Genomic DNA, 20,487 nt, shown 5'->3' on the forward strand with positions numbered 1-20,487 from the left:
AGAAGGATGAAATAAGGACAAATCGAGAGTCAGTCTTCCTGAGAAAAGCTATAGCTTTTGGATATACTGTAATGACTCTGACCACATCCAGACAGTGAAGAGCAATCTTCTTTTTTAGAGCAGTGTAAAAGCAGTCTCCCGCCCCACCCCAAAAAAAAATAAAAAATATGACATGCGAAATGTGGCATATTTGGGGGAGAGGAGTACCTAAAGCAGAACCTCCCCTATGGTCTTGGAGGACCAGAGTGACATTAAACGTCGTTGCCTAGCGACCTTTTTAACCGGTTGCCGACCGCCGCACGACTATATACTGCGGCGGTCAGCCCCGGCCAGGCAGAGTGACGTATCGGTACGTCACTCGCCTGTCACTGACTTGCGAGCCTATCGCGGGCGGGCGCGCGCCCGCCGCGGCTCGTTCATAGGCAAGTCAGTGCGTGTGACCGGCGGACTCGATGTCCGCCAGTCACACTGCGATCGCTCCTGTGAAGGGAGAAAGACAGAGCAGCTTGTGTAAACAAGCTGCCTGTCAGTTCTCCCTGTGTAAAAGTGAAGATCTGTCCGTTCTACTATGTAGAACGGTGGATCTTTGCTTTTACACCAATAGGAATGTCCCTACACAGTTAGAATCACGCCCCTAGGACACACTTAACCCCTCCCTGTCCAATAAAGTTAACCCCTTCCCTGCCAGTGTCATTTTTGCAGTAACAGTGCATATGTATAGCACTGATTACTGCAGTAATGTCACTGGTAACCCCAAAAGTGTCAAAAATGTCAGTCAAGGGTCCGATCTGTCCGCCGCAATGTCGCAGTACCGAAAAAAAAAAAAATCGCAGATCGCCGCCATTACGCGTTAAAAAAAAAAAAAACACCAAAAATGACAAAAATCTTTCCCTTTGTTAGTAAACGCGATAACTTTTGCGCAAACCAATCAAAATACGCTTTTTGCGATTTTTTTTACCAAACATAGGTAGCATAAAACAAATTGGCCGAAAAATGTTAAAAAATTTTGATTTTTACTTTTTTTTTGGGGAATTTCATATAAAAAAATGTGAAAAATATTGTTATTTTTGCAAAATTTACGCTCTTTTTGTTTATAGCGTGTGATCAAAAAATCGCACAGGTGATCAAATACCACCAAAAGAAAGCTCTGTTTGTGGGAAAAAAAGGACGTCAAATTCGTTTAGGTACAGCGTCGCACGACCGCGCAATTGTCCGTTAAAGTCACGCAGTAAAAAAATCGCAAAAAAAACCCTGGTCCTTTAGCAGCCAAATCCTCCGGGGCTTAAGTGGTTAAAGGGCCGATTTTTTTTCGGCAATTTTTTTTTTTTTTGTAGTTGAGGTCGAAGGTCTTTTTGACCCCAGATCTCACAATAAAGAGGTCCTGTCATGCCAATTTCTATTACAAGGGATATTTACATTCCTTGTAATAGGAATAAAACACATGTGAGGTATCACCACGATTGTTTCGAGCGAGAGCAATAATTTGAGCCCTTGACCTCCTCTAACTCTAGGCTGGTTACCTGTAGAGATTTTTAAAATGTCGCCTATGGGGTTTTTTAAGTACCAATGTTTGTCGCCATTCCGCGAGCGTGCACACTTTTGAAGCATGACATGTTGGGTATCTATTTACTCGGCGTACTATTATCTTTCACATTATGGAAAAAAATTGAGCTAACTTTACTGTTTTTTTATTTTTTAATTAAAAAAAAGTGAAATTTTTCCAAAAGAAAATGCGTTTGGAAGACCGCTGCGCAAATACGGTGTGATAAAAAATATTGCAACGATCTCCATTTTATTCTCTAGCGTCTCTGCTGCTAAAAAAAAAAATATATAATGTTTGGGGGTTCTAAGTAGTTTTCTAGCAAAAACAACGGATTTTAGCTTGTAAACACCAAGTATCAAAAAAAGGCCCGGTCTTAAAGTGGTTAATCTCAAGGTCCCGCCATGAGATATGAGAGATATCAGTTTGTTTTCTGGAAGAAAGACTTTTGCTATGTTGTGGAAATTTTATTAGGAAATAAGGTGTTTTATTTAGATTGTCAGTATGGCTCCTGTTGTCGGTTTTCTTGTAATACCCTCTTTAGAGCGTATTCAGGCGAACCGGCATTAGGGAAAGACTATTGGCAGTGAAAACCTTCCCTTAGATGTGTAGATTTGTTTGCTCTACATAGACCTCTCCGCCGGCGAACCCTCTATGTGCAGGTCTGTTTGCCAGTAGAGATCTAGGTGTATTGTGGTGCGGAGTCAATATCGCTTTGATATCCATCTTTATGAAGAGATACACGCTCATGTCTTTCTACAATGCTTGATCACCATAGGGGAAACAACATGGCTCTTTCCCTGCAGATAGCCTTACGCTGATGGGAACAGTACTATAATCCTAATAGGCATTGTTCTCTGAAGCTTTGCTAAATGGGATTCACACCAGTAGTAATGGAGGAAGTCCATGCACGGGTTTGATTGAAGCAGCGTTCACGGTTCTACATGCTTGTTTCATTAAGTAGGGTTAGGCAATAAGCCGTGCACACTGTTCGGTTTATTCACGTCTGTGTACTTCCTCTTCCTGTTCTATATTTGAATGTACACAAGTGTGTCATTGGCTGAGTTTATGTGAATAACTTAGGTCATGTGAGTGTACATCTGGAACTGATGTGGTGTAGTTATCACTTCCTGCCTTTGTTCTTTTGCTGCCCTACAAATAAACAAAGCCCTTTGTTCAACACAGGACAACTTGGGAGCATCCAAACTGAAACAGCCTGTGTGTCTGTATCTATGGGGATGGTGAGTGCGCTAGGATTTCTTTATACAAAGAAGCTGTACATTGTACTTTCAGTACGAGGGATTATTGCCACTTAGCGCGTGTTAATATCCACAAATGCGCTTTTCAGCACAGCAAAGTTTTCAGCGCACCGAGCAAATTCCTATGCTCCGCCACAGCTAGGGTGGTGTCTAGAATAAGGATCACTGGCAAAATATAAGCTGGAGAGCTAATTTTAAATGATTACTCAACCGAAAGCCTTAAGTGTCTGATCTGTCCGGAGGACACTTGCAGACAATTGGAATCAAGAAGAGTCCCTCAAAAGAAGATGGACTAGGTACCCTATGACCTGAATACCCTTATTTCTTAAGAAGGCAAGAGGAGGTGCAAGCACTTTTATGAACACCCTGTAAGCTGAGAACAGGCCGAACTGGAAAGGCTTGTCTCCTACCAGAATCCCTTCTGCCTCGATTCTTCACAGGAGTCTTGGCAGAAGAGTTATCAGCGGAAATGCGTATATCAGGCGATACTGGCCCCAAGGGACCACCAGAGCGTTTGCGGCGTCGGCCAGAGGATCCCAAGACCTTGTTATGAACCTCTAAAACCTGTTTAGACAAGAGACCAATAGGTCCACAGAAGTCCCCCCACCAGAGACACAGTTGATGAAACAGGAAAAAGTATTTAAAAAGGAAAAAATTGCCAGGGCAAGAGATCTTAGCAAGGAACTAGGTCCATACTTCTGACTAGGCAGAAAAAAAAACTGAGTACCTACAGCAGAGAGAGGGAGTAAACCCTCTGGGACTGCCCATAGGCGTAGCCAGACTTTTTCTTCGCCGAGTGTCATACTCCTGTAGGGGGCAATATAACCCAATGGTTAAGACGATCAGGAGCCAAGTCCGTCAATGAACAAAAGACACTTAAGGGAAATCGGCATCAGGGGCTTCATAGCTGTTGGTAATCCAGGACTGATTAATTTTGATAAATGTTAGACGGACCACGGAGCCCGTGGACAGATGCGTTCTATTATCAGTAACAAAACCTCCAACAGCACTGAATGCCCTTCGGAAAGCACGCTGGATGCACGGCAGCCCAATTGCATACTGGGCAATTTCTGGTCAGTGGTCTATTCTCATGACCCAGTAACCCAGTGGATCATCAATTGGAAAGCTCCCCATCTCGGTTTTCGCCCCTAGATAATAGTCTATGATTTGATGCAGACGCTGCCAAAGGGATGTGGAAGCTGAGAGCACTGGGTGGTGAGGACTAAAAAAATTTGAAATGCATCACTTAGGCGACCCCTTCTCCATCGCTCCTCTCGACCAACAGAAGCCTCAAAACTATGCTTTCCACGACACTGTAATCTACCAGAGTCGGGAAAAGCATTAGATAAACTCCTCTTTAAAGTGTCCTCAGGAGATTTCACCTTCTGCACCCTCTGTGGGGACAGTATGAGTTCTGAGACTTTCCCCTTGTAACGGTGGTCAAGGAGGGTTGCCAACCAATAGTGAACCACCTTCTTGATGTCATATTTTCTTGGGTCCTACGCAGGCTTTGAAGCATGAGGGAGCCCATGCACCGGAAGCTTGCGGAGGCATGAGAAGCAGACTCCTCGGGTCACCGAGAATTACATTAACTGAAACTGCCTCTTCCCAGCCACCTACTACCCAAGGGTTCTGGGGATGGAAAACCATCTTTTAAGGTTTGATGTACAGTGCCTTGCGAAAGTAACACAAACATGTGGAAGAAGGTGCTCTGGTCAGATGAAACCAAAACCAAACTTTTTGGCAACAATGCAAAATGTTATGTTTGGCGTAAAAGCAACACAGCTCATCACCCTGAACACACCATCCCCACTGTCAAACATGGTGGTGGCAGCATCATGGTTTGGGCCTGCTTTTCTTCAGCAGGGACAGGGAAGATGGTTAAAATTGATGGGAAGATGGATGGAGCCAAATACAGGACCATTCTGGAAGAAAACCTGATGGAGTCTGCAAAAGACCTGAGACTGGGACGGAGATTTGTCTTCCAACAAGACAATGATCCAAAACATAAAGCAAAATCTACAATGGAATGGTTCACAAATAAACATATCCAGGTATTAGAATGACCAAGTCAAAGTCCAGACCTGAATTCAATCGAGAATCTGTGGAAAGAACTAAAAACTGCTGTTCACAAACACTCTCCATCCAATCTCACTGAGCTCGAGCTGTTTTGCAAGGAGGAATGGGAAAAAATGTCAGTCTCTCGATGTGCAAAACTGATAGAGACATACCCCAAGCTACTTACAGCTGTAATCGCAGCAAAAGGTGGCGCTACAAAGTATTAACTTAAGGGGGCTGAATAATTTTGCACGCCCAATTTCAGTTTTTTATTTGTTAAAAAAGTTTGAAATGTCCAATAGATTTCGTTCCACTTCATGACTGTGTCCCACTTGTTGATTCTTCAGAAAAAAAATGGATTTTTGTAAGATCTTACCGTAAAATCCTTTTCTCTTAAGCTCATTGACAGACGCAGTCCTCCTTAAATAATATCAACTCGGGTTATACTGCCCTCTACAGAAGTAGGACTAGACAGAAAGAAAAACTTTCTGCCCACACCTTAGGGGTAGTCCCAGAGGGTATATCCTCGCTCTCTCTGCTACAGGAAGTCAGTTATGTCACAAAGCAATGTTTAGAGAATTTAACCCAACCCAACTCAAAAACAGAGGGGCGGCTACTGCGTCTGTCAATGAGCTTAAGAGAAAAGGATTTTACGGTAAGATCTTACAAAAATCCATTATTCTGTCGCTCATTGACAGACGCAGTCCTCCTTGATTAATATCAACTCGGGACGTCCCAAAGCAGTGCCACAAATGAGGGGTGGGATAATGGAAATCAAAATCCAATCTAGAAGGCCCAACCGGTGCCAACTAGAAGTTTTAAAGGCTCATCAATCAAAAGATGAGACTCAACTGAAATTCCAACGGAAAAAAACCCTCGAGGTAGACCACCGGTCTCCTCAAATTGCGGCCTGCAAAACCTTGCGGCCAAATGAGGCATCCGCCGATGCCATCACATCAACTTTATAAAATTTTGTAAAGGTATGCACCGACGACCAGGTAGCCGCCTTGCACACCTGGACCACTGACGCCTGATGGCGGAAGGCCCAGGAAGTACTGAGCGCTCGAGTGGAATGCGCCCTAACAGGGAACGGAGGATTCCGACCCTTAATACATGGCTTGACAAATTTTCCTGAAATCTAGGAGCCAGCTAAAAAAGTTAGGAGCCAGTTTTTTTTTTTTTTTTTAAACAACCAAGCTTTATTTAATAAAACGGATACTAAATTTACACATAAATACGACTAGAACCCCACTCTCCTCTAGCGCAATTGGATGAAAACAGACTGTCTGTCTCTTTCCATCCGATGCCATCTGATCCGATCCACGGGATAAATAGAACCACCATCCGTCTGCTTTTGGAGGACAGGATCAGATGGCGGCAGATTACTGCTCCATAGGAGAATGAAGGGTCCAATCAGGTCTGCCTGAAAAACTGACAGGCGGACCTGATCAGACAGCCCGTGTGAAAGGGGCCTTCGGCTGTGGCATGGCGATGAGAAAAAAAAAAAAAAAAAAAAACAAGATTTTTATATATATATATATATATATATATATATATATATATATATATATATATATATATATATATATATATATATATATATATATATATATATATATTTATATTTATATATATATTTATATTATTTTATTTTTTTTAATAATAATAATTGGAAAAAAAATATATATATTTTTTTATTTTTTTTAATAATTAAAAAGAAAAAAAATTTAGTTTTTACATTTAAAAAATAAATTAAATTAATAATAAATAACCACACTCCCTGTCAAAGGTAACTAACTGGACAGGGAGATGGTAATGTTGTGAACAATAAGGCAGTGGAAACAGTAATTACAACAGTCATTACTCCCGGCCACCACAAGAGGGTGCCAGTTCCCCATTGGAAGCCTCTCATCTCAAGTAGGCCGAAAAGCCGGGGCCTCAATTTTCGGACGGCCCGGAAGTCCGTGCACTCCGTGCGCGGAAGTCCGTGCAAAGATGACAGGACACCTTCTGCAGGGCACCCCAGGCGCCAAGTCGCTAATTCTAGTCGCAAATGCGACCTGGCGCCCGGGTTTTGTCGAGGCCTGCCTTAATAGAATAAGCCTGTACCACCGTCTGCCTAATCCATTTGGAGATAGTCGCGGCAGATGCAGGCAACCCCTTTCTGGGGCCATTCGTGATCACAAAAAGTGAATCCGTTTTACGGAACGATTCCGTAGTCTTCAGGTATACCCTGATTGCCCGAACCACATCCAAGGAATGCAACGCACATTCCCGAGGATGACTGGGCTTAGGACACAAGGAAGGTAGCACAATATCTTCATTCAGATGAAAGTCTGAAACCACCTTAGGAAGAAAGGATGGCTTCGGATGAAGAACTACCTTATCCCTATGAATCACCAGATATGGGGAATGACACGATAATGCAGCCAGTTCTGACACCCTGCGTGTAGAAGTGATAGCCACCAAGAAGGCCACCTTCTGGGATAATGTAAGCAAGGGAATCTCCCTAATATTTTCAAAGGGAGGTTTCTGCAGAACCGACAACACCAAATTAAGATCCCAGGGCGGTAAGGGCGCGCGCACTGGCGGAGCCAAGTGCCGCACCCCCTGGATGAAATTCCGCACCAAGGAATGAGTAGCCAGAGGCTTCTGAAAGAAGATTGCTAACGCTGAAACCTGACCCTTGATAGTGCTCAAGGATAGTTTCTGCTCAATCCCCTTTTGCAGAAAAGCCAAGATTCGGGTCACCGAATAGGTACGTGGGGGAAATCCCAAAGATTCACACCACGCGATATAAGCCTTCCATGTGCGATAATAGACTTTGCTGGAAGTCACTTTCCTTGCTTTAATTAGAGTAGGGATAACTGAAGCTGACAATCCCCTGTCCTTCAGTACCTGGGTCTCAATGGCCAGGCCGTTAAAGCCAGCGACTGTAAAGCACGATGGAAGATTGGTCCTTGAGACCGCAGATCCCCCCTGAGAGGAAGTCTCCAAGGAGCGTCCGCGACTAGTCTGCCCAAGACGGCGTACCCGGCTTGACGAGGCCAGCCCGGAATTACCAGGATTACTGGAGTTCCCTCCACCTCTATCCTGCGGAGAAATCTCAGCAGCAACTTGAGAGGGGGGGAAGGCATACAGTAGCTGATACTGCCCCTACGGGGCGCTCAGCGCGTCTGCTGTGTCCGCTAGAGGATCGCGGGTGCGAGCTACCAACCTCCGCGCCTTCCGGTTGAGCCGACATGCCAACAGATCCACCTCCGGGATGCCCTATTGAAGACACAGCTGGTGAAATCCTTGGTGATCGACCCAAGTCACCACCATGGCATTGTCTGACTGGATCCGAACCAGGCTGCCCTAGAGCTGCTTGGTCCAGGCAATCAGACGAAGTCTGATCAGTTCCCACACATTTATCAGAACCTTGATTCCTATTGGAAGTGATGACTTCTCCTGGTTGAGCTTTAGAGACCGGAGTCACCGAACCAGAGACTCCCTGGTCCGCTCGCTCAACCGGATCCGATTCCTGGAGGGAACTGGGAATGATCTTTGGAAAAAGTAAAGAAAACGTTCTGCTCAAGGAACGGGAACTACCGCTCCCTGTAGCATATGAATGTTGGAAGGGAAGAATTGCACCGGTAGAAGTGATCGACACTCGATCTTGTATCCCGATCGTATGATCTCCTGAACCCCTTAGTCCGGGATTCAGGCAAGCCCTGGATCTGAACACCGGTGAAGACGTCCCCCCACCCCTGAGCTGGGTGGGGGCGCACCTTCAGGCTGTATTCGTTTTATCTTCAGGTTTGGCTGAGTCGGCCTTTTGTTTACCCGACCAGCGCCCTTTGAAACCTCCTGAAGGTGCTTTGCCCTTCACGCTCGCCCCAGTGGAGCGAACGAACCTTTTATGAGCGGAAAAGGAAGGTCCTCGCCTGTTACGAGGTCCTTTAGCTTTAGCAGTCTGCGGCAAAAAAGTGCTCTTGCCCCCAGTCACATCCTTTATGATCTCATCTAGAGTGGTCCCAAATAGGCGATCCCCCTGAAAAGGGAGATTAGCCAAAGCTTTCTTGGAACCTTGATCCGCCGACCAACACTTTAACCCCAGCACACGTCTGAGGACTACAGCTGACATCGATGCATGCCCTAACAAGGGAGTGGCATCCAGGGCTGCGTCACAGACAAACTGTAGTCCTTGTATAATTTGCTCCATCAAATCAGACGCTGCCGGTGGGATACTTCTCCCCTTTAAATCATGGCGTAGCAATTTTGCCCATTCTGTCAATGTTTGTGAAACTAAACCAATGGCAACCACTGGTCTAAAGGTTGACCCTATCAGGGAAAAAACAGTGCGGGATTCCGCTTCCACTTTTCGATCCACAAAGAAAATTTTTTTTTTTCTCTTTAGTCCCCCAGCGCCCCTCAGTGTTACCTGCTTTTGGACGAGAGAGAGAGAGGAGAGAGAGAGAGGAGAGAGAGAGAGGAGAGAGGAGAGAGGAGAGAGGAGAGAGGAGAGAGGAGAGAGGAGAGAGGAGAGAGGAGAGAGAGGAGAGAGAGAGAGAGAGAGAGACCCCAAGGCTCACCACCTGATGCTCAGAAGTTTCTATTCAACCTGCTTCCAGCACTGTCTGTTACAGACAGGAAGTCTTTGGCTTGCTTTCCCGGGTAAAGGAGGCGGCTCCGCCCCTTTACATTCCTTCCGGCGCCTCCCAATTACTCCACGAGGTGTTTGGTCACCTCAAACATGGCCGCCCCCATGCTGGAGACACGAGGCTACGCCAATAAGGCAGCCCCGTGCGATCTGTGGGAAAATGGTGGCGGCCTGTGGAGGATAGCGGCGGCTTGTGCAAGGTAGCAGCGGCCTGCGGGAGGTAGTCCCCGGCCTGCGGGAGGCTGTGCGGTGTGCGGGGTGACCGGCTTATGGAAGGATGGCGACCTGCGGATGCTGTATCCAGGCATAGGCATCGGCCTGTATAGTGTCAGGTAGGATACTATCACCTCTATACCTCAACAGTAATGCCTTTTAGCAGTCTGCCACTGACTACAGTCATCTCCCTTACAGTGTCATATAGTGACTATAGATAGTCAGCTCCCAAACCAAGCTTTTAAGAGGGGGATTAATGACTCCTGTTAGGATCACGTCCATCCATCCCAGAGAAGGGCCCGCATCCCCAACAAACCCGGCAGGGGGAGAGGGGGAACATTTTACTCACCATACCGGAACCAGGCGGGCGCCAACTCCTGACAGAACCCCTCTCCACCGGAGTGGGGGGGCTGTCGACCAATCTGGACGCCGTGACTCCGCTGGTCATTGGCGTCCAGGCGAGACGTTTAACTCGCAGGGTCAGTCCCCGTCCAGTGGGACTATGTCGCGGCCGACCCAGCGCGGAGCTATGGCCTGCATGCGCTCGCAGGCTGAACTGGGGTGACCACTGGATCTCAACATCCAGCCCGTCGCCCAGTTTCAGCGTACTTGCTTGAAGATCTCACAGGAACACTGGAGAAGAAAAGCTGCCTAAAAAAGTATTTCTAAAAAATCTTGCCAGGACCAAAGATCCCAGCAAAGGTCGCAAAGTTCAAGGGGGCCGAATACTTTCGCAAGGCACTGTATGTCCTTCTCTGCTTCAATGTCTCCAAAACTGACAGAATCCTCCTCCTCCCTCTCCCTTGTGTGTTCTGTGGCGTAGGAAGAATTGCCTCTGCATAAAGTAGGCCTTGAGAGGAAAGGAAGTAGTCCTCTACCTTCGGCTGCTCTGCCCCGAGTGCCCTGTCCATAATGTCATGACAAGTCTGCTCCAGCAGGAACACAACAGGGATCTTGTCACTGATGCATGCATTGTCACAGCTCACCATCCTTATGGCCTCCTCAAATGGTGACAGTACAGTGTATGCATCTTTTATCAGCAGCCATTGGTGTGGGGAGAAAAAGCTGAGCCGGTCGGAGGCAGTCGTGCTATACTCCCACAGGTACTCATTGACTGTCCTCTGCTGCATGTGCAGCCGCTGCAGCATTGCCAAAGTCGAGTGCCACCTGGTGACATTGTCACAAATCAGGCGGTTTACGGGCAGGTGGAATGCTCACTGAATTTCAGCCAACCGAGCACTGGCTGTGTTGTGTATGACCGCCTGAAATGGCTACAGACTCTTCTGGCCTGCTTTAGCAGATCTTTTAACCCTGGGTACCTATTTAGGAAATGCTGCACCACCAATTTGAGGACGTGTGCCAGGCATGGCACATGTGTCAACTTTCCCTATCTAAGGGTGGACAGGAGATTTGTGCCATTATCGCACACCACCATTCCTGGCTCCAGCTGGCATGGTGTGAACCTCCTCCGGGCCTGCCCCTGCAGAGCTGCAAGAATCCCTGCTCTGGTGTGGTTCCTGTCCCCTAGACACACCAACTGAAGCACTGCATAGCACCTTTTAGCCTGACTCATTGAATAGCCCCTTGAGCGCTTAGGTGGTACTTGTGGTTCGCAGGACAATTCAGCAGAGGAGGGAAAAGAGTAGGGGTTAGAGCTGTCAAATCTCGCATCATCACCACTATCGTATTTCCCCGAAAATAAGACCGGGTCTTATATTATTTTGGCACCAAAAGACACAGTAGGGCTTATTTTCGAGGTAGGTTTTATATAATGTGCTGTCTTCTCTCCCCCTCTCCCTCCCTGCCAGGAATTCCCAGTGTGAACCGAGTAAAACTGGTTGTAAAATCCTAGAATCCACTCTATTACATTATTATATCATGTCCAATGTGTGTGTTTCTGTAATATAATTGTGCCAAATATCTTTGTTACAGCACCGCTCGGCGCTTCCATGACCCGCAAGACCTCTCTTCCCGCCCTGAGCACTGGAGCGGGAGGGGCTGAGATCCCCGCTGACAGCTGGGAGAAGAGGAGAATAGCAGCAGGAGGTCAGTTGAGCGCTGAGAAGCGCTGTACCGAAAGTATTTGGCACAATTATGTTACAGAAACACACACATTGGACATTATATAAAACAGTAAGAGTGGATTCAAGGATTTAACAATTGCTTTAAACTAGGGCTCATTTTTGGAGTAGGGCTTATATTTAAGCCCCCCCCGAAAATCACAGTAGGTCTTACTTTTGGGGGAAACACGGTAGCTGTATAGAGACATGGCAGGACAAAAAGCTGCAGCACTGAGCCCTGTCCTGCATCCTTCCGAATTGCAAGCAGAGTTACCAAGTGTGCGGTGAAAGAAATATAGCGTCCCTGACCATGCTTGCTGGACCACCTGTCAGCATTAATGTGGACTTTGCAGATGACTGCCTTGCCCAACGATGCCACAACATTGCCTTCCACGTGATAGTACAGAGTTCGAATGGCCTTACGTGAAAAGAAATAGTGACAGGGAACCTGCCATTGTGGTACAGCACATTCTGCAAATTCACGGAAGGGAAGAGAATCTAACAGACAGAAAGGCAGAAGATGCAAAGCCAGCAGCTTTGACAAGCTTGCATTTAAACGCTGGGCATGTGGGTGGCAGTGACTTTTTTTTTTTTTTTGCTTCAGCAGATGGGGCAGAGAAATTTGTCAGCTATAGTCTACAGCTGGTGGTGTGCTACTGGCAGATGTGCTGCAAGGACCTGGGACACCCTGCGCTATACCATCATCCCTGTCAGTGAAGGCTGCAGAGAGGTCATGAGGTATAGCAGGGGTAGACAAAGATGAGTAAGGACGAGAAACAGAATTGCGTCCCTTTTATGTGGCTTTCGGTGCTCTTGCCAACGGGCTGAGTGGTCGGAGGTTAAATGCCTTGTCAAGCACATGGTACCCAAATTGCTGGTGTTTTTGCCATGCTTGATGTGCTTGAGACAACGTTTGCAAATTGCAACAGTGCAATGAGCTGCACATGTGCTAAAAAAAAGGCCCAGACAGCTGGGCTGTGGGAAGAGAACAGCTCCACAATGTAATGGAATAGGGTGGCTATTCTCTACTCTTCCATGATGGCTGCCGCATTGGGTTGTGCCTCACCCTCCTTCTCTGCTCTATCCGGCACCCAAGTTGCGTCAATTACATCATCATCTCTTCCATCCTCCTTACTATTGGGGATAACTTAGCAATACGCTGCGGCTGGGGGAACATAACTGCCAATTTGTGTACCAGTGTTCTCTCTCTGTAGGCTCATGTTCCTACCTTTCTCAACCTCAGAACCAAAATCTGTATCGAGTAATTGCTGTGCATCGTCAAGGAGCAAGTGGCTGACCCGGTGCTCAAATAACAGCTGACTCCACCAAGCCTGATGCTGGAGCTATGGCAATAATAGCTGTGGACAAGGAGGCAGATTTAGCCATTCTGGCAGCTGCAGTGGACTGCGCACTAGTCTCTGCTTGGGTGACGGAGGATGAGGATGGTTCAGTAAGCCAGTCCACCACCTCCTCTGCAGGCTGTGGCTGGATAGCAACATCAGAGACAGAGGAAATGATGCCCTGCCTGAGGACTGACCACATCCACCTTTGCCTGTGGACACGTACACTGCTGGCCCCCTCACAGTGCCATGGGAATGTCTGCCTCTCCTTGTTGACCTCCCAGACATGATGGTTATTAACAAAACGTTATAAATATGTGGAAATGTGTACGCGGATGCACTTTAATCAATGGAAAGTGGTGTTTGATGCACGTTAAAGTACTCACTACACCTACAAACTCCACTGATGCACTACAATATACTGCAATAAAACTGCACTAATGCACAGAAAAATACTGCATAAAACGTGCACTAACGCACAGAAATATGCTGCGTTAAACGGTACGCAATACACAGAAATATACTTTGTTAAACGTGCACTAACACAGTAAACCTGCCCTGACAAAATAAACTGACACTAAAGTAAAAATGAATGGTCACTACACTCACTAACCGAACTATCACTAGATTCACATTAAACTAATATTCTACACTGACAATAGAAGCAGATTAGCACACTAACTCTCTAGTTAGCACTGAACAGAGCCCTGTTCCATCTCCACACAGATATCACAGTACAAATGGAATAATTATAGTGTGGGGTGGGAATAAGAGCAATGAGCCATGATTGGATGGAGTCATGGCTCTGACAGTAATCTGTGCCTTGATTGGGCAAAGCTTTCATTGCTTCAGACAATCAGGGCTACCAATGCACTGTGCAGTAGCACAGTGCATTGGGGTCATTCATCTGGTCAAACAAACGGTTGAACGATTCGATAATTTGGGTGTTTGAACGGGGAAACAGTCAATGTTCGCCCCAAACCTTTTCACCCATACCTAGTATACGCTAATGTCTTGCCACAATTTACAAACATAACACACTGAGAAGGGGGGGGGGGGGTAAGTACTGTTGTAATTTTTCAGTCTCAGCCAACCAGAAGAAACTTTGTATTAATTTACAGAACACAATGTCCCTGTGAATGGCTGAGCAACCCAACTAAATTTTTTTCCTGGGAGTTGGATGGTAAGTTTCAATATCCCACTGCCAGAACACCGTGCTGTATACTGTATATAGCTGATGCTACACACACTTTAAACAGCTCTTCCAGCTGTTCCTTAGGGCCGGTGTTCCGTGAAAAAAACCTACCCGTGAAAATTTCATACCCTCGTCACTTCCGGTGCACCTACGTCAGCACCTACGTCATTGAACAGCTGAGGAGCTGACTAGTGCGCATGCTCGGAGGGTATGGATTTTTCACGGCAGTGTGTGTAACGTTACACCGCCTCAGCTGTTGCGGCGGTTACATTAAAACAGCTCGGCTGCAATATGAGTCATCTCCTCTCCTACCCCTGTCACTTCCTTGATCTTGGCTAGTAAATATAAAAGCGGCGGTGGGTGTATGAAAAGATAAATCATGGAGACGAGATCTCCGTTCATTTAGATTCCATACACCCGCCGCTTTTATATTTAGTAGCCAAGATCAGGAAAGTGACAGGGATAGGAGCGGAGATGACTCATATTGCAACCGAGCTGTTTTAATGTAACCGCCGCAACAGCTGATGCGGTGTAACGTTACACACACTGCCGTGATAATTTCATACCCTCCGTGCATGCGCACTAGTCAGCTCCTCAGCTGTTCAATGACGTATCCGGGGCTGCGAGCATGCGCACTGCTACGCTGCTCAGCTGTTCCTGACAGGAAGTGACGTGGGTATGCAATTTTCACGGGGTATGCTTTTCTAACGTTACACCGGTTCACACTGGTGAGATGGAAGACATTGCATGCGATTCGCACCACACTGCTGTGCAAATCACATGATGCAATGTCTTTGCGATGCAAATTCAGCCATACAGATTGTATGGCTGAATTTGCATTGCATTCAGCCCAAAGTCATGCAGGACCCTTTTTTGGTCCGCACCAGAATAGTCTCGCATGGGTGTTCACACCCACGCGATCCGATTCCTGTCTGAAATGACAGTTCGCACTGCGATATGCTAACTAATCTGGGGGTGTCATTAACTTTGTATTGACACTCCCCACAGGGGAGGTGAAGGTCTGCTTTAACTGATGAGAAGCACTCCCCTGTTCAACCTGGAAAATCTGGCAATACTAGCCAAGAGCAGGTTTTTTTTTAATGGTTACCATCTTACCATTTTGAAGTCCACCTAGTCTCCGCTGGACCAACTCTAGATGATGGATGTACTCTGTAATTGAAAGTTCAGGATCTCGAGAGGTGTATGGTGATCTTTCTGGCGTTAAGGCAGGAGAGTGTCCAACCCTGTTAAAAGTAATAAAAAAAAAAATATATATACTCAGCTAACTTTCACACAACTTTAACTGTCACAAATAGAAATGTATTTACTAACCGTCTTGACATCCAAGGCAATGACTTTGGGGATGGCGTAGCATTAAGAGACGAACTATGGTGGTGACCATATGTTCCATCACGGGTTGGAGGGGAGTTTAATATAGTACCACTCAGGTGTTGTAAAATTTCTGTTCTGTTCGTTTGCACTGAAACCAGATTTGAGAAGAAGTCAAACCACCACCACATGAGACTTCAGAATGTTGGCAAAAACACAAATAGAACACGTGGTAATGTAGGACAACAAGCTTACTCAAGAAAGCCAACCACAAACATAGTCACATCAAAGTACAGTAACTCCTAACATAAAAAAAGTGAAATCAGATTCCATTAAAAGAGGATGTGTACTTACTATAAAACCTTTTTTTTCTTGGAGCCCACTGAGGGTCACAGGAAGAAGTCTTACCTTTGGGCTAAACTGCAGCCTACAATAGGACTGGACACAAGCAAACAAAGCCCAGGATAACCCCCTCCTGCTATCAAAATGTGTCAGCATTGTAGCAAAGCAGCACCCAAAGCATGATCATAAAACACAGAAGAGTGGGACCTGTGACCCCAAAATGGATCCCATAAAAAAAAATAAAAAAGGTTTAATGGAGAGTACAAAAATCCTGCATTCTTTCTCATCTACTAAGGTACACAAATTGTCTAACCTTTAGATGTCCAAAAGTAATCTAACTGAGAGGTCAGCAACACAGCAAAATTGATGAGAGGTCCAAGAAAAAAAAAAAATAATAAAAACTTAGGACTGCTTTCAGGTCAAAGAGCCACCGAATAACCCTCTACACCGAAGCTGGCATCAGATGAGGCCAAAACATCCACCTGATAGAACCTACAGAAAGTGGAAACAGAAGACCAGGTGGAAGCCTTGCAAATATGGGAAATAGTTGCTTGCAAATATTCCTCGCAAATATGGAAAATAGTTGCTTGTTGTCAAAAGGCACAGATCTGGTACAGTGCTCCTTGACAATTAAGGATGAAATCCTTACTTCTATCTAAAATGACAAAGGGAATAAGATTTCATGACAAGTGATAGACTCAAGCATCCAGACAATGGAAGATCAATTCCTTTTGGTGAACTGGAACCAGGTGGGTCTGAAGAACAATGTCCTAGCTAAAGTAATAGACCCTACCTTAGGCAAGAAAAAAAAGTCCTGGACCCCAACACCACCTTGATCCTATGAAAAAATCCCAGAAAGGTTTTCAGTGCAGGATTACACCACCAGTTCAGATACTAGTCTTGTAGAGTTGAGGAATGTCTTTAATGTGTTTAAACAAAGGTTTCTGAAGCTCAGAGAACCAGATCTAAATCCTACAGAGTTACAGCTGAAGCAGAATAAAAAGGGAAGAACCTGAGCCCTTATAGTGCTAAGAGCCTCAAGATGTTTCAGACTAAAAAGTGTAAATTGGCAGCACTTAAATATACCCCAAAAATATATATCATTATTAAAAGAAAACCATAAATGAAAGCGTAATATAAAAAACAATCAAATCTCTGTATTAATCAATGTGCTTGAAAACCTTAATATTGTGTCCAGAATAAAAAATGCTCTTAAAAAATATGAGAGTCCTGTTCTTTTATCTTCTGTGAACTCAGATTCCAAAAAGTGCCGCAGTGCTTTTAGTTAGTAACAAAGCGCTCCAGGGCTCACACCGCAGTGGTTTTAATAACTTACCAGAAACAAATGACCTTCCAGTAAAAAAGTTCTATCAGCGCTTTTAAAATAGGATTTTTGTACTCCCCTTAAAATCCTTTTCTTTGAGTTAATTGACAGACACAGCTCCATATTATTCACCATAGGGTTATGCTGCCCTCTACTGGAGTAGGATTGGGCCGACAACACAAAAGCTTGGCTACGCCCTGTGGGCCGTCCTCAGCTGGCATAACCTCACTCTCTGCTTAGAGATACTCAGTTTTGTAACAAGCAGTAACAGAAGCATAAAAACTCCTTAGGGGGTGGGTGCTGTGTGTCAATGAACTTAGAGAAAAGGATTTTACGGCGAGAACAAAAATCCTATTTTCTCTTCAGTTCAGCACAACGTCCTTATTCAAATGGAAATCAGACAACCTTTGGGAGGAACAACGGCCGTGGTCACATGACCACCTTACCCAGTGAACCACCAGATAGAGAGAACAACAAGACAAAGCCGCCAAACTTCCGACACCCTGCGAGCAGTGGTGATGGCCACCAAAAAGGCCACCTTTTGTGACAGCGTAAGGAAAAGGATCCCCCCTGTGTTTTCAAAGGGAGGTTTTTAAAGAACCGACAGAACCAGGTTCAAATCCCACAGTGGCAGAGGAGAACTTACAGGTGGAGTAAAATTATGAACCCCCTGAAGGTATGTATGTCCCAATGAATGGGAAGTCAAAACTCTTTGAAAAAAAGACAGACAAGGCAGACATTTGGCCTTTCACGGTGCTCAAAGCCAGTTTCTGATTCAACCCCGTTGAGGAAAGGCCAGAATCTAAAGAGGAACGAGAATGGACTCCTCGAAACTCACACCAGGAAATGTACGCCTTCCACATTCGATAAAGCTTTGGAGATGTAGATTTCCCCGCCTTTAACATGGTTGGAATCACCGAGCCAGATAAGCCCCTGTCCTTCAGCACTTGGCATGGTGTTGTCCGACTGAATCCGCACCGGGAGCCCCCGAAGCTGCTCCACCCAATGATCCAGGCAAAGTCTGATCGCTCAAAGTTCCAAGACATTGCCAGGAAATCTAGATTCTTATTCTTCTAGATGTCCAACAGCCCTAGGTCGAGTTCAGCCCCAGGACACCTCCCCATGCAGACAGAATGGCATCCTTCGTGACCACTGTCCAGTAAAAGGGGAAAAAAGATCTGCCCCATAGCAAGGTTGGGGAGCGCAGTCACCAGACCAGAGAACTCTTTGTCGCCCGACTCAGACAAATCACATTGTCCAGCGACTTGAGACACTTGTACTATTTGACCAGAATCTCCTTTTGAAGGAGTCTCGTGTAGAACTGTGCAAACGGAAACTGCCTAGAAGGTGGACACCATCAGGCCCAACACTCGCATACACACCCGAAGGGATGCCACTTATGGGCTAACCGTTTAATCACAGAATGCAACTTCTGCAACTTTCCCAGAGTAAGGAACACTCTGGCAAGAACTGAATCCAGAGTCAGTCCCAGATAATCCAATCTCCTGGTTGGAACCAGGGCAGACTTCTAAAATTCAGAAGCCACCAGATCTCCCGCAAAGTCTGGATAGTAATTTCCACATCAGCAGTCAGAGACTCTGCTCGCAAGAGGTCATCCAGGTACCCCAGCACAGCAGTCCCCCGCTGATGCAGCAATGCTAAGACCGGGCCCTGCTATTTCGTGAGGAACCGAGGCTAGACCAAAGGGTAACGCCACAAACTGATAGTGCTACTTTCTCAGAGTGAAGCAGAGGAAACTCTGATGCCAGGTGCAAATAGGAATGTGCAGGTAGGCATCTTTGACGTCTGCAAAAGAAATGACAATCAAATATGAAGACAATCCATAAACAAAAATGGGGATTTGGTCCCACCATTTCTTTTGCATGTGTGCGCTATTCTTTAATATGCATGTCGCTTGGTTCATAGCTGCACCAGCTGTAGAAATACATGTTCAGGTTTTGCTCCCCCAACTTTTTGCTTATTATCTTTGACGTCTAAAGAAGCCAGGGAACCCTCTTGATGCAGGGATGCCACCACCGCCTGAAAGGACTTTATGAATTATTGCATCCGCACAAAACGGTTCAGGGCCTTGAGGTCCAGAATCGGACAAACTTGCCCTCCTTCCAGGGAACCATGAAAAGACAACCGAGCTTGCAGCCAATCTGGGGCCAGGTGCACATTGGAAGGAAAGAACCGTTCGAGGACAAGAAACTGAATTCCATCTTGGAACCGGATACAATCACCTCGTGGACCCACTGGAGATCCAAGGCCCCAGAACCAGCGAAGACATCCCCCCCACCCCAGACATGGATGGGGGCAAACCGTCATACTGAAGGGGTCTCGTAAGCAGGTCTGGAGAAGCTTACTCTCTGACTGCCAGACCAAGGCCACTAGAAACTTCTTAAAGGAAGCATTGAAGGGCTTGGAACCTTTTTTCTGAAGTCCCTGAGGGACGAAAAAACTTCTCACAGGCTGAAAAGGAAGTCCCATGCTGCCAGCAAGACACATTCCCAGACTGTGGAAGGAAGGTACTCTTACCTCCCGTCCGACTCCTAATGATGTCTTCGAGGGTAGCGCCGAACAGGCGCTCTGAAAAGGCAATTTAGTCAGATCCTTCTTGGAGTGTGATCTACAGACCAACACTTCAGCCAAAACATACGCCTAGGCACCACTGCTGAGACATATAGCTTAGAGACTCACGGGAACGGCACCCAAAGATGCATCGCAGCCCGACTGCAGATCCTTGACCATCCGGTCTGCCAGGGGGAAACTGGTCGCCCCCCCCCTATGGTCAGACGCTAAAGCGTGGCCCACACAGTCAGTGTCTGAGACACCCGAACAGAGGCCATAACATGCCCCAATAAGGCACCAGCCATAGTAAACATGTAACGTGCCTTTTAGATTCTGCCCACCTGTCAACCAGATTCCTAAAAGCCGGGGATTCTACCACCGGAAACATGGTTGCCTTAGTCAACCTGGAAATAATGGAACCTACCTTCGGTAGAAGCGTACACTTCTTCAGACGTGACACCTCGAGTGATACCAGAATGCATAGAGTCTTGGGACCATCTAGGGTCACATTAGACACACCCATATACACAATTGTCAAAATAAGCTGGATAAGAGAAACCCATAACCGTATGGGACCGATTTTGGGTGACAAACAAGACAGATATGTACGCAGC

At 46.1% G+C, this 20,487-nt stretch overlaps 1 protein-coding gene across 1 annotated transcript in view; it reads right to left on the minus strand.

The window, feature by feature from the left end:
- PCNT (pericentrin) overlaps nucleotides 1-20,487 on the minus strand; it is a 193,301-nt gene that overhangs the window by 984 nt on the left and 171,830 nt on the right. Inside the window, exons 47-48 of the mRNA XM_082260893.1 lie at nucleotides 15,640-15,787; nucleotides 15,424-15,551 (exon numbers count right to left, since the gene is read on the minus strand). Of these exons, the coding sequence (XP_082117019.1) occupies nucleotides 15,424-15,551; nucleotides 15,640-15,787 (276 nt within the window). The remainder of the gene's footprint in view (nucleotides 1-15,423; nucleotides 15,552-15,639; nucleotides 15,788-20,487) is intronic.

The sequence above is a fragment of the Pelophylax lessonae genome (assembly GCF_965119305.1).
Source record: "Pelophylax lessonae genome assembly, chromosome: 6".
In the NCBI taxonomy this organism is placed as follows: domain Eukaryota; kingdom Metazoa; phylum Chordata; class Amphibia; order Anura; family Ranidae; genus Pelophylax; species Pelophylax lessonae.